Raw genomic sequence first — 14,898 nt, forward strand, 5'->3', positions numbered from 1 at the left:
ATGGATTGCACCCTCAGCAAGTTCACAGATGACGCTAAGCCGAGGGGAGAGGCTGCCCATGGGAGACAGCAGAGGTCACTCAATTAGAGTGAACTGCAAACAGAACGGGGCAGACAAACCCCAAAAGCTGTTGGATAGGATATTCCAATACTCAGATTTACAAAGCCAGCACAAAACATCTTTTATAGTACCTGGTTACTCAGAAGTCAAATAATGCAGTTTCCTTAAAGTGTCCAGCCTCAGGACTCCATCCAGACACACACATCAGATATGATGATGATTACTGAAAATCTTATCTCATCATATAAAATAAAAGGTTCTTCCAACCCCAAAAGATCAGCCACAAACCCACATCCAATTATAACTTAGATCTTACCCAAAATACATGCTTATAGTTAATTCTTGTTAACTAAACTAAAATTTATTAAAAAAGAAAAGAGGTAGAGTGTTGGTTAAAAGATCAATATACATACAGACTTGAGTTTAATTCCTTGAGGTCCAGTTAAATAGCAGAGATGGTGAGATTGTATTGGGCCAAAAGAAATATGATGAGGTTCAATGCAGAGTCCTGCATTTAGGATGGAAGAATCCCATGCACCACTACCAGCTGGGGACTGACTGCCTAAGCAGCAGTTCTGCAGAAAAGGACCTGGGGATTACAGTGGATGAGAAGCTGGATATGAGTCAGCAGTGTGCCCTTGTTGCGAAGAATGTTAATGGCATATTGGGCTGCATTAGTAGGAGCATTGCCAGCAGATCGAGGGAAGTGATTATTCCCCTCTATTAGGGAGTGGTGAGGCCACATCTGGAGTATTGCATCCAGTTTTGGTCCCCCCACTACAGAAAGGATGTGGACAAATTGGAGAAAGTCCAGCGGAGGGCAACAAAAATGATCAGTGGGCTGGGGCACATGACTTACAGAGGCTGAGGGAACTGGGCTTGTTTTAGTGGTTCTCAGACTTTTGTACCGGTGACCCCTTCCACACAGCAATCCTCTGAATGCGACCCCCTCTTTATAAATTTAAAAAAAACCCACGTTTTATATATTTACCACCATTATAAATGCTGGAGGCAAAGTGGGGTTTCGGGTGGAGGCTGACAGCTCGTGAACCCCCTGGAATAACCTTGTGACCCCCTGATGGGTCCCGACCCCCAGTTTGAGAACCCCTGGCTTGTTTGGTCTGCAGAAGAGAAGAGTGACGGGGGATTTGATAGCAGCTTTCAACTACCTGAAGGGAGGTTCCAAAGAGGATGGAGCTCGGCTGTTCTCAGTGGTGGCAGATGACAGAACAAGGAGCAATGGTCTTAAGTTGCAGTGGGGGAGGTTTAGGTTGGATATTAGGAAACACTATTTCACTAGGAGGCTGGTGAAGCACTGGGATACGTTACTTAGGAAGGTGGTGGGATCTCCATCCTTAGAGGTTTTTAAGGCCTGGGGTTTGGACTAGATAACCTCCTCTTCCAACCCTAATCTTCTATGATTCTATGGTTTTCCTATGCTCTGTTTGCCAGAAGCTGGGAATGGGCGACAGCATATGGACCACTTGATGATTCCCTGTTCTGTTCCTTCCCTCTGGGGAACTTGAGATTGGCCACTGTTGGAAGACAGGATTCTGGGTTAGATGGACCTTTTATCTGACTCAGCATGGCTGTTCCTATGTTCCTAGGGGTCCAATTACCAGCAATTAGAAAACTGCCAACCCAGTGAATTCTTAACATACCAATTTCCCAGTTTGTCATGCTGACACAGCACTGCAAGGTCAGGAAAGGGTTAAATGTCTCTTTGACTGTCCAGTCAGTGATTCAGGGAAGAGGGCCTGGCACCATTTCACCAGCCAGTTCTTCACGGAGCTTGGTCTGAGAGCCAGAGGCCCAGATGAAAACTTTAGGTCCTTTTATTAGTAATGAGGTGGAAAAGCCTGTCCCGGATCTGTTTGGTCCTCACTCCGTAGATGATGGGGTGTACCATGGGGGGCACCAGGAGGTACACGTTGGCAATGAGAATGTGGAAATGCAGGGCCACATTGCTACCAAACCGGTGCATAAAGGAGGAGAAGAGACCTGGTATGTAAAAGGCTAAGATGACACAGAGGTGGGAGCCGCAGGTCCCAAAAGTCTTGAGCCGGGCGTCCTTTGTGGGGAGGCTGAAGATGGCCCTGAGGATCTCGATATAGGACATGGTGATAAAAAACACATCCAGACCCTTCACACAGAATAGCACAAAGAGGCCGTAGTAACTACTGATGCGGGTGTCGGCGCAGGCCAGATTCACCACAGCCATGTGCTCGCAGTACGAGTGCAGGATGATGTTGGTTCTGCAATATGGCCACTGCCTCGCCAAGAAGGGATAGGGCAGTGCAAGCATGCTGCCACGCAGCAGCACGGCCAGTCCGATCTTGGCTACCACTGGGTTTGTCAGGGTGGTGGAATGTCTCAGGGGGTCACAGATGGCCACGTAGCGATCCAAAGCCATGGCCACGAAGATCCCAGACTCCGTTGCTAAGAAGCAGTGAATGAAGTACATCTGGGTGAGGCAGGCACTGAAATCGATCTCCCTGGAATTGAACCAGATGATGCTCAGCAATTTGGGAAGGATGGATGTGGACAGGACCAGGTCGGTGACAGCCAGCATGCAGAGGAAATAGTACATGGGGCCCTGGAGGATTGGCTCCCTCTTTACGACGAACAGGATGGTGAAGTTCCCCAAGATGGCTATGGCGTACATGGCACAGAAGGGGATGGAGATCCAGACATGGGCTGCCTCCAGGCCAGGAATTCCCAGCAGGATGAAGGTGGAAAGGTTGGTGAAGTCAGTTGTGTTGGAACCTGGCATAGAGTGGGGGAGAAGATGTCCAACACTGAGGCAGAACGGTGTCTCCTGAATGTACTGTACGTTCCCCTGTCTTCCTGTATGTGCCCAGGATCTAGGGTGTTGGTCGCAATACAAATGCCTGGATGGAGAGTCAATGTTAATATATGACACTTCAAGCACAACTGGAGGCTGTTCTCATGTGGGAAGCTCTTTGCACACTGAAAAATGACACGTTAATTATTCAGATAAATGAATTATGAACAACTGGCCCTACTAACGCCAATTCCATATTTGATGCTGCTCTATGCATCAATAATTCTACATGTTGTGGTGTGGGAAACCTTATTAGGCACCAGCAGGAAACACGAGTGTGGATACAGGTTATCCATCATCTGAGAGTGGAAAAAAACCAAACTTTTGCCAGGACATGTGCTAGGGGGAAACTTCCCAACTAGAACACACCTCAGGAAAAAGACCTGGGCATCACTGATAGCAGCCTCACGGATACACCTGATTATTCACAGCAGTGGACCAAACAAAGACAATGATTGGCTGCTTAAGGAAGAGGATGGAGAATAATTTGCTCTGGATTGGTCAGTTTTGGTCACCCAGTCTATAGAAAGGATATAACAGATAGAAAGGGGATTTATGACACAGGCTATGAGAATGGGGGAAGCTGTCAGATGTGGATAGACTGAAAAGTCTATTATTGTTTGGTTTAGAGAAGAGAAAAATTAGGGAGGCATATGATAGAGGAGAGGAAAATAAAGAATGGAACCGATTACTTTGAAATGGACATACAGTTCCCAACCAGTAATATCTACAGACACTTAGTTCTTCAAAAGGACTATATCTCCAAAGCTGAGTCAAATTGTCAGCGAAACTGATTGGGACAAAAATTTAGACACAAAAATGGGAATGAAAATTGGGAGTTCTTTAAGAAGAATTTATTGGATAGCTAAAAAGCCATGAGTTCACAGTCAAGAAAGTGGTCAACTTTGGCTAAAAACTGGGTTCAGTGGCAAAGTGAAGGCAGCCGTAAGGAGTGGAAAAAGCAATATACAAATGAGAAAAAAGAGAAAATAGATAGCAAACAATACAAATTAGAAGTTTATTAAAATATATAGTGACAATGAAGACATCAGGGACAAATCCATTCTTGGCAGGGCTAACGATAACAAAAAGAAGGTTATTACTTAAATTAAAGACAAAACGAAATCCTAGAAAAGTTTTAGGCCTATTCCTACAGGAAGAAAGGAAACTTTTAATGTTGCATAAAAGGTAGATGTGTTGAAGAAATATTTTTGTTCTGCATTTGGAAAGAAGCAGTATGAGGTACACCTCTACCTTGATATAACACTGTCCTCGAACCTGCTTTGATCCACTGGAGAGCACACACACCCCACCTCCCCGAGCACTGCTTTACTGTGTTATATCCAAATTCATGTTATATCGGATCGCGTTATATCGAGGTAGAGGTGTACTCATATCACATGAGGTGATGAAATACTTTCCAGTCCATTAGTAGTCAAGGAGGACGTTAAAGAGCGTCATCAGTAGAATCTTAGAATTACGAACACCAGAGTTACGAGCTGCTAGATCACATCTCATTCGGAACCAAAAATATACAAGCAGGCAGCAGTAGAGCCAAAACAAACAAACAAACAAAAGGCAAATACAGGACAGTTCTGTGTTAAACATAAACTATTAAGAATAAAGGGAAAGTTTTTTTAAAATTGTCAGGGTTAGGAAACAATGGAAAAGCTGGTCTGGGATTAGTTAAAAAAAAGTCTAGGAATTAATTAATGTCAGTCAACAACATGGTTTATGGAAAATAGGGCTTGTCAAATACATCCGATTTCCTCCTTCAATTAGAGTATGTTTGGTTGATGAAGTGAACTACGCAGGTGCAATAGACTTTGATTTCTCTGAGGCATTTGATTTAGTGGGGGAAAACATTAAGATTAAAAAAAAAAACCCCGAACACTCTACAATATCAGTAGAGCATACATTAAATAGACAAAAATGACTGAATGGCAGCTCTCAGAAAGCAGTTCTCAATGGGCCATTGCAACTGAATCAGTGCGTTTATAGTGGAGTTCTGCACAGATCAGTTCTAGGCTCACTAATATTCAATATTTTCATCAATGATTTGTAAGCAAATAGAAAATCACTGCCGATAAAATTGGCAGATGACCAAAAGACTAGCGGAGTGGTCACAATGAGGAGGCCGGGGCAGGCACACTGATTGATCTGGAGTGTTCAGTGAGCTGGACCCATGCAAACAAAATGTTTTAATACAATCAAATGCAAAGTGATCTTCTAGGGACAGGGAATTCAGGCTTGACCCACAGACTAGGCCAATATATTATGGAACTCTGGGAACCTGAAAGGATTTAGGGGTCACTCAACTCATCGTGAGCTCCCAGTGCGATGCTGTGGCCAAAAGGGCTGATTTGATCCTTGGGTGCATAAACAGGGGACTTCAGAGTTGGATCAGGGGAAGGATTTTAACTCTGTGCATGAAACCAACTGTGTCTAGTTCTGGGGTCCACATTTCAAAAGAGATGTAGAAAAATTGGAGAGGGTGCAGAAAAGAGCCACAAAAATGATTGGAGGCTGGAGAAAATGCCGAAAAGAGAGAGAGACATAAAGAGCTTCATCTATTAATCTTATCAAAAAGAAGATCAGGTGGAGACTTTCATGCGGAGAAAACTGTGGGTAATAACGGGCTCTGTAATCTAGTGGAGAAAGGCAGAGCAAGGCCCAATGGATGGAAGCTGAAGCCAGACAAATTTCAGCTGGAAACAAGAAAATGGAAAGTATCCAGAGGTGCAAGAAAAAGATGATTCAAGGGATGGAATATAACCCATACGAGCAAAGGCTGAAGGAACTGGGTTTGTTTAGTTTGGAAAAGAGGAGATTGAGGGGGGAAATGGCAGTGGTATTCAGATACTTGAAAAGCTTCAATAAAAAAAGGCTGAGAAAAGTTTTTCTGTCTTGCTACAGAAGGCAGAACAGAAGATAATCGGTTCAATCTACAGCAGAGTTTATTTAGCTGAAATCTCAGGAAAAACTTCCTAACTGTAAAAACAGGAGGAAAATGGAACAGATGTCTCGGGAGGTTATGGAAACTGCTTCACTGCTGGATAGTCATCTGTCTGGGATGGTTTAAATCCTTCACCTTGGCAGGGGGTTAAACTAGATGACCCTTGCGGTCCCTTCTTACCCTGTGGGTCTATGATTCTATAATGTAAAATCCTACTGTAGAGCAGGTCTCAGTCAAATTAAGTTATAGAGCTCAATACAGTGGTAACTGGATGAAATTTAATTACCTCTGCTATAGAGGAATTCAGACTGGATGATCTGTGGGGGTTGGACTAGATGACCTCCTGAGGTACCTTCCAACCCTGAGATTCTATGATCTAATGGTGTCTTCTGGAAGTAGTTCAGGCATTTTCATTTACTGTGTAACATAACACATGAACAAAGGAATATTCAATTACATTGAAAGTCTGTCAATATAAAATTGATACAGAAAATTGTTTACATAATACATATTTGGCCTGTGGAACTCCTTGCCACAGACATTGTTGGAACAAAGAACTTAGCTGAATGGGATTCACAAATGGGCTGGCCATTGTAGGTGGGGCGGGTGGCACCAACAGGTAAGGCTGTCTGACACCTTCCATTAGGAGACCTAATTTTCAGTTGTTTATAAGTTTGCCCAATTTTAATCATTTGGACTGAAATTTTCCTTTCTGGGTTTCTACTTCCGGCTGAATTCTTTTTTGAACGTTTCATGCATAATGGTTCAGCCAACTTCTCAAATGAAGTTAGGAGACAATATGTCTTGCCCATGTAGAAATATTCTTAGAATTATTCTAGTGAGGAGCCCTAGCACCTCCATGATTTACAGCAGATGAAATTCAGGTAACAGCCTCCCTGAACAGCCAGAGCCCTGAAATGCAAGAGGAGCATTAACAGACAGCTGGCTTCTCAGGTCTTTACACACTTCCTACTCCAAGGCGAGTTTTCCTTCGTAGGGCCTGAGCAACATACAGGCTTGGGCCTCATAATTTGGTCTTGTATTGTCCATCTACTAACACCTTTCATCCTGAAAGATCAACTGTGCCAGTGAAATGCAGCCACCTCCTCGGGGCTAGAGGCCATGAGCCAGCGAGGGGAAGCACAGGAAAGAGTGACATTTTGGCTCATGCCACTTGAGCAAACTCATCAACTGTGGCAAAGGCCCTGGGATGTTTAATGGCTGTGCAGAGTGAAAGGATGACAGACCTATTCTCTATCCCATCATGCCCATGTTTCAGTGGGTTTGTCAAGCAGATGAGCTCCTCAGCAAGAGCTGGTACCTGTGAATCGCTAGATGGAAGTCAAGTATCAGAGGGGTAGCCGTGTTAGTCTGGTTCTGTAGAAGCAGCAAAGAATCCTGTGGCACCTTATAGACTAACAGACGTTTTGCAGCATGAGCTTTCGTGGGTGAATCCCACTTCTTCGGATGCAACTGAAAGTGTCTTCCTTGGGAATCCCCCTCAGGTAGCCGTGTCCCACACCTCTCTCACCCCAGCATCAGCAGCAACATCCGACACAGGAGTGTGCACCGTTTATAATATAGCTCTGTGCAATCCCAGTGGGGTTCGGTCAACCTCTAGTGGAGAAGTGGCATCTGGATGTAAACAGACTGGAGACTGGAGAAACTCTAGACAATGTTTCTTTCCATGTTTGCACTTTTGTGCTTTTTATCCAGCTTTAGGAGTAAACAGTAATTAAGGGACCTTCCCAAAGGGAGATGAGAACTCTTGGGCTCTGTGCTGAGTCAGAGAGGAATTGGCTACTCTGTGTATCTGTGTATATTTAAAAATTATAGTTGATTAGCAAGAAAACAAGGAATAATGCCCAGATCTCCTTAGGGTCTGATACCCTGCAAATGCCTAGGACTGCTGTGTAGATAGTAAACAGACACATCTGGAGAAAGATGCCTGAGGGGAGACACAAGCACTTTCAGGAGGCACATGGGGCTGTCGCTAAGGGATCAAAGATCAGTAATTCTCACCAGTAACTATCACCATACTGTGCAGCATCTTTTATTGAAGGATCTTCAAAACACCTTGCAAAGGAAAGTCACGATGAACATATTCCCATTATACAGATAGGTAAACTGAGGCAGGGGGAGAGGTGGCTCACAGAGGTCACAGAGATTTGGTGGCAGGATGACAGAAAAAACCCAGGAGTCCTGACTTCCCTGCCATAACCACGGTCTCTCTGTCACACCAAGAGAGAAACGGACTCCTGCTCTGGCAGGGGCTGTTCATTGGGTGGGATGCAGAGGAAAGGCTGGAAGAGGGAGCCTGAGCCTTTGCCATACTCTCAAATCAAAGTGAATCTGAGGTTTTCAGAACTAGCTGGAGGTTACGAGCTCCCGGCTTCTATGAGGTGTGAACTCCAGGCTGAAAGTCACTGATTACTGTGCTAACAAGCTCTGGTCTATGCTGTGTACCTTTTGACTAATAAACCTTCCATTTTACCAGCTGGCTGAGAGTTACAGCTGACTGCAGAGGTGGGGTGCAGGGCCCTCTGGCTTCCTTGGAGCCCCACCTGGGCAGACTCGCTGCAGGAAGCACACGGTGTGGAAGGAGATGCTGAATGCTCCGAGGTCAGACTCAGGAAGGCCAAAGCTGTGTAAGCTTCTTGCCCTGGCGGCAGTCTGATCAGAGAGAGAGGAGGCTCCCCCAGAGTCCTGACTAGCTTTATATAGAGCAGTTCCAGAGCATCCGCCTGGTGACTGTGACAGAGGGCAGCCGCAGCCCTGTCCTGGGCCAGAGGCCTCACCCTCCTGCCAAAGCTGCCATGGAACAAGGGAGGCCCTAAAGGTAGGATAGAGACTGATTTATATCTGGGGATGTTTCCCCAGTGCAGAACATCTGGGTTTTTACGCCCTGGAATGAACAAATTCTCCAGTCTGAGCCCAACAGCGGCTCAGACTGTATTCCACCTGTATTCACGTTACTAACACTCCGTAGCTGGCCAGCATGGTTTAACCTTCATCTGCAGCTGAAGGCAAATGGGGGGGAGGCCCTGATTTGGCTGCATTATGATGTGGATTATTTATGATCATTATTTGTGTTGGGGAAACCTCCAGAAGCCCCGCTCCAGTTCAGGGCTTCTTGTGCTGGGCCCTTTCCAAACACTGAAGGAGAAACAGTTCCTGCCTCAAGGAGCTTAGAAATCAAATTCAGACAAGATGCAGCTACTGTGTGTAACAAACCAGAGAGGGGGCAGCGGGAGATTGGGGAGGAGCAGCACTCAGAACAGGTGGCTCCATAGGCTGCTGGGTGGGTGTGAGACAGCGGAAATGCCCAGCCCGGCCCTGGGCCGTTAAGAGCAGAGCACGTGTTCGGGGATCTAGATTGGAGTGAGCGAGAACGGGCCATTGAGTGGCAGATGGAAGGGCAGGGCTCTCCGTTAGCTTTTGTAACTCTGCTTTAGTTCTAATCACGCCTCCCTTCTTACAGTGCAGACTGAGCCTCCTTCTCATGCAAGACATGGGGAGACAAGAGGAGAGGGCAGAGGTAACAGGCTGTGATGAAGGAAGGAATGAGCCATCCTGGAGATGGAACAACGGAAAGTCTACAAGGACTTGAAACTCTCGGGCAATGCAGCAGGCTCCAGGAAGAGATTCAGTCAGAGTTTTGAGATATAGCTATGCAAGAAGCTGGGTTTGGTGAGAAAGCCGACCAGCAGAAAATTGCAATCTTCTTAAACGGTGCAGGACTTGAGGCAGTGGACGTCTTTACTAGCCTGCAACTCAGGCTTTGTCTACACACTTTGCTTGTTTTTACTTTTGTCGGTACAATTTTTGTTGGTCAGGGGGGTGAAAAAACACCCCCCTGGCTAAGAAGAGGGCCAGTGTAGTTCCTCCTGGTTCCTTCTCCCAGAAAATGTTTGCTATTAGTTTGTGAGTCTTTGGCTAGCTGTTCTTTAAAATATGTTTTGGCCTTCCTAATTACATTGTTACACTTCGTTTGCCAGTATTTATGCTCCTTTCTATTTTCCTCCCTAGGATTTAACTCGCACTGTTTAAAGGATGCCTCACTGCTCCTCTTACTTCGCTATTTATCCCCGGTGGCACTCTTTTGGTTCCCTTACTATGTCTTTTAATTTGGGGTCTGCATTTAAGTTTAGCCTCTATTATGGTGTGTTTAAAATGTTCCCATGCAGCTTGCAGGGATTTCACTTTTGGCTCTGTGCCTTTTAATTTCTGTTGAACTAAATTCTTCATTTTAGTGTAGGTCCCGTCTTGAAATTAAATACTACTGTATTGGGCTGCTGTGTTGTAGTCCCTGCCACAGGAATGTTAAATTGTATTCTATTATGGCCACTATTACCAAGTGATCCAGCTAAATTCTTCTCTTGGACAGATCCTGTGATCCACTTAGGAATAAACTGAGGATTGCTTCTTCCCTTGTGAGTTCCAGGAGTAGCTGCTCCACGAAGCCATCATTTATGGTGTCAAGACACTTTATCTCTGAATCACGTCCTGAGGTGACACATATCCAGTCAATGTGGGGTAGTTGAAATACCCAAATATTATTGTTTTTGTGAGGGTTTTTTTTATATAGCCTCTCTAATCTCCCTGAGCATTTCACAGGCACTATCACCATCCTGGTCAGGTGGTTGTTAGTATAGCCGTACTGCTATTACTCCTATTATTCAAGCATGGAATTAGTATCCATAAGGATTCTATGGTACAGTTTGGTTGATCTACGGTTTTTACTTCATTTGCTTCTACGCTTTCTTTCACATATAGTGCCACTTCCCCACCAACATGACCTGTTTTGTCTTTTTGATAGATTTTGTACTTTAAAAGCAGCAAAGAGTCCTGTGGCACCTTATAGACTAAGAGACGTATTGGAGCATGAGCTTTCGTGGGTGAATACCCACTTCGTTGGATGCAAGTAGTGGAAATTTCCAGGGGCAGGTATATATATATGCAAGCAAGAAGCAGGCTAGCGATAACGAGACACCAAAGACACCAGTGCCTCTCAGCCTCTGGCCTCTTCCTCTCTCTTCCTCTCCACCAGCTTCCTTCTTCCCAGCATTGTTACAGCCCCTGGCTAATTAGGCGGGCAGCTGTTGCTAGTTGTCAGGCAGGCACCGGCCAATTCAGCCTGCCCCAATCTACTCCCCTTAATCGGAGCTGGTGTGGCAGGGGATGATTAGGCACTCCTTGCCCAGCACCCTGCTACATTCACCCATCTCATCATTTAGACTTCTAGCATTTGTATATAATTGTCACTTTTTAAGTGGTCGGCCACTATGTGATATAATTGAATGGGATTCTTTTGTCATTTGACTGTTTCTCATTAAATCCAACCCGTATTTTATCTTCCATCCTCTCCTCCTTACTACAACATACAGAATCTCCATTAATAGATCCTCCCCTAAGGGAGGTCTCTCTGAACCATGAGGTCATCTACCCCATTGGCTTTCCCCCAGCCCTTAGTTTAAAAACTGCTCTACGATGCTCTTAATTTTAAGTGCCAGTAATCTGGTTCCATTTTTGCTTACATGAAGCCCATCCTTCTTTTATAGGTTCCTCCTTCCCAAAAATGTCCCCCAGTTCCTAATAAATCTAAATCCCTCCTCCATACACCATCATCTCATCCATACATTGAGACCCTGAAGCTCTGCCTGTCTAACTGGCCCTGTCTGTGGAACTGGAAACATTTCATAGAATGCTACTATGGAGCTTCTGGACTTCAATCTCTTACCTAGCCACCTGAATTTGGCCTCCAGGACCTATCTTCTATGGACACAACTCAATTAGTGGCGGGATTTTCCACTATCCCCTCGGCTGGCCAAAGACACCCCCTGTGAGAAATCTCTTTATACACCCATACAAACGAGTTTCTTGTTGTCCCTCTGACCTGTCTAGGTGCCACCCGCTGATGTATCTAGGTGCCACCCATTACCTTGTATGTGTTGGTTCGATCAAAACATCTCTTTCATCATGCTGTCATCCTGATGTTGTCTTTAAAATGGGTCAGTGGGGATGCACCACTTACACCAGCTGAGGATTTGTCCCAAGTCATTTAACTAGAGATAAAGCATCAGCAGAGACCAGTGAGCTGGGAGCGAAGAGTCTCAGCTCTGCCATGGTTTCTCGGGGTGACCTTGGGCAAGTGAGTTCCTCACTCTGAGCCAGAGCTTCTCCATTCATGAAATGGAGAGGATTATTCATTATTTCTGGTGTGCTGCTACCAAAAGCCCCTTATCAGGATCACATGCTGCACTGATTTGGTTCCTTGCAGCACATCCTTGGGCTCTACGCACTGTGCAGAGTTCCAGGCAGCATGTGGTCCCTGGTAAACCACTAAGACTAGGCTGAAAACAGCTGTGTGGAAACCTAGTTGTGGCTGTAGTTTTTAGCTGTTTCTTTAATAAATTCCTCCTGTTCAAGAAGGACGGCAACTCCACTGATCACGACACATAAATAATCTCACTGCACCTGATAGAGCCCAGAGAAGCAGTGCCCATTCATTGTCAGAGCAATGGTGCTGCAGAGCAGGAACTCCCTATTCTCAGCTCTGCCACCGACTACTTGTCTTGCCCTGGGTAAATCACTTCACCACTGTGTGGCTCAGTCTGTTCAAAAAATGGGGAGAACGCTGCCTAGCCTCCTAGCTAAAGAGCTTCTAGACGCAGTGATCAAAAGCATTGTGCAGAGTATACATGAGACTCAGCTTCACTGTTCAGCTTCAGTCCTTGGGCAATGGGGGCCCTGTAGCTCCAGATAAGGTGTTGTGTACGTGTGTAAATAGCCAGCTAACGGAAGATGTGCTGTTCATCTCCATCCCTGTGAGCCACCGAAGCCACCCCGGCTTCTGCCCAGCATCCCGCCTTCCCAGCCAACACAGAGGACCATCCTTCTGCCTCTCTCAGCTGTTGTCCACCCAGCTTCAAAGCTGATCCCTTGTCCTTCCCCAAAGGCCTGGCTAAGGGCAAAGGGCTCCCAGCCTATCCCCATTGCAGGGCTGTATGCCTGCTCCAGGCTCCCAGCCGGGAGGAACAAAATGGAACTCTTCCTTCAGGACGTTGTGGTTGAGAATTAGGGTTCAGAAGCTGCATGATGTAATCATGAGCACCTGCCTTGGAATGCTGCTCCCAAACCTCAGCTGCTTTTAAACAGCTTCCTGACTCCCCTCTGCTTCTGATTGCCCTGTCAGCCCCAGTGCTTCAGTCATTGCAGGCTCTTTGTCGGGCTGCAGCAGCTCCTGCCCCAGCTCTGGAGAAGATGGAGTTCAGATGGGGGGGAGGTGTGCGGGAGGAAGGTGGAGATGACCCACAGACTGATGCGGGGAGGAGAGTAGCAAGCAACAGGGTTGGGGCCTTGGGGGAATAGGAGGAGAAGAGGGCAGGGCCTTGAGAGAAGAGGCAGGGTAGGGGTGGTGCCTGAGAAGTCCATTGACCAGCAATTAGAAAGATGGCAACCTTATGAGTTAATGAGTTGTACACAGACAGAGTCCCCAGTTCGTCAGGCTGACACATGACAGAAAGGGCAGGAAAGGGTTTAATATCTCCTTGACATCTCAATCAGTGATTCGGGGGAAAGGGTCTGACACTATGTCACCAGCCAGCTCTGCATGGAGCTCGGTCTGAGAGCCAGAGCACCAGGAGAAAACTTTAGGTCCCTTTATGAGCAAAGAGCCAGAGCAGCCTGTCCCGGATCTGTTTGGTCCTCACCCCGTAGATGATGGGATTCAGCATGGGGGGCACCAGGAGGTACATGTTGGCCATGAGAATGTGGAAATGCAGGGGCACATTGTGACCAAATCGGTACATGAGGAAGGAGAAGAGTCCTGGAATGTAAAAGGCTAAGATGATACAGAGGTGGGACCCACAGGTCGCAAAAGTCTTTAGCCGGGCGTCCTTTGTGGGGAGGCTGAAGATGGCCCTGAGGATAAGGATATAGGAAACAGTGATAAAAAACACATCCAGACCAATCACAGAGAATATCACAAAGAGGCTATAATAACTACTGATACGGATGTCGGCACAGGCCAGCTTCACCACGGCCATGTGCTCGCAGTACGAGTGCAGAATGATGTTGGTTCTGCAATATGGCCACCTCCTCGCCAGGAAGGGATGCGGCATTACGAGCATGCCACCCCGCAGCACCACAGCCAGACCGATCTTGGCCACGACAGGGTTTGTCAGGATGGTGGAATATCTCAGGGGGTGGCAGATGGCCATGTAGCGATCAAAAGCCATGGCCACGAAGATCCCAGACTCCATCACTGAGAAGCAGTGAAGGAAGTACAGCTGGATGAGGCAGGCATTGAAATTGATCTCCCTGGAATTGAACCAGAAGATGCTCAGTGTTTTGGGCATGATGGACGTAGACAGGACCAGGTCAGTGACAGCCAGCATGCAGAGGAAATAGTACATGGGCCCATGGAGGCTCGGCTCCCTCTTCACGATGAACAGGATGGTGAAGTTCCCCAAGACGGCTATGGCGTACATGGCACAGAAGGGGATGGAGATCCAGATATGAGCTGCTTCCAGGCCAGGAATGCCCAGCAGGATGAAGGTGGAGGGGTTGGTGAAGTCAGTTGTGTTGGAATCCGACATGGAGTCGAGGAGAAGGTGTCCAACTCTGAGGCAGAAGGGTGTCCCCTGAATGTACCGTATGTTCCCCTGACTTCCTATACATGCCCGGGGCCTAGGGTGATGGTCAGAATACAAATACCTGGATGGAGAGATAAAGTTAATATGAGACACTACATGCACTGCTGGAGGCTGTTCTCATGGGTGAAGCAATTTGGTTGCTCTTCACCCTTTGAAAAAAATGATATTTTCATTATTCAGAGAAATGAATTAAGAACAACTGACCCTACTAATGCCAATTTCATGTTTTATGGTGCACTATGCCTTAATAATTCCTTCACTTCATAGTGTGGGAACCTTAATAGGCACCAGCAGGGACCACCAGTGTGGATACTGGGCATTCCTCATTGTTCCTTAATGAAATGAAACCAAGGCTGGAGAACCATGCTATAGGGCATTCC

General features: G+C 46.3%; 2 protein-coding genes across 2 annotated transcripts; both read right to left on the reverse strand.

Moving 5' to 3' along the window:
• Positions 1–1,885: 1,885 nt before the first annotated feature.
• On the reverse strand, positions 1,886–2,833 carry LOC123374722 (olfactory receptor 52R1-like). The gene has a single exon (XM_045024943.1). The coding sequence runs from the start codon at positions 2,831–2,833 to the stop codon at positions 1,886–1,888; it is 948 nt and encodes a 315-aa protein (XP_044880878.1).
• A 10,680-nt stretch (positions 2,834–13,513) lies between these two features.
• Positions 13,514–14,461, reverse strand: LOC123350314 (olfactory receptor 52R1-like). Its single transcript, XM_044988831.1, has one exon. It carries the CDS (start codon positions 14,459–14,461, stop codon positions 13,514–13,516), a length of 948 nt encoding a protein of 315 aa, XP_044844766.1.
• Positions 14,462–14,898: the final 437 nt, after the last annotated feature.

This window comes from Mauremys mutica, chromosome 1 (assembly GCF_020497125.1).
Source record: "Mauremys mutica isolate MM-2020 ecotype Southern chromosome 1, ASM2049712v1, whole genome shotgun sequence".
Taxonomy (NCBI): Eukaryota; Metazoa; Chordata; order Testudines; family Geoemydidae; genus Mauremys; species Mauremys mutica.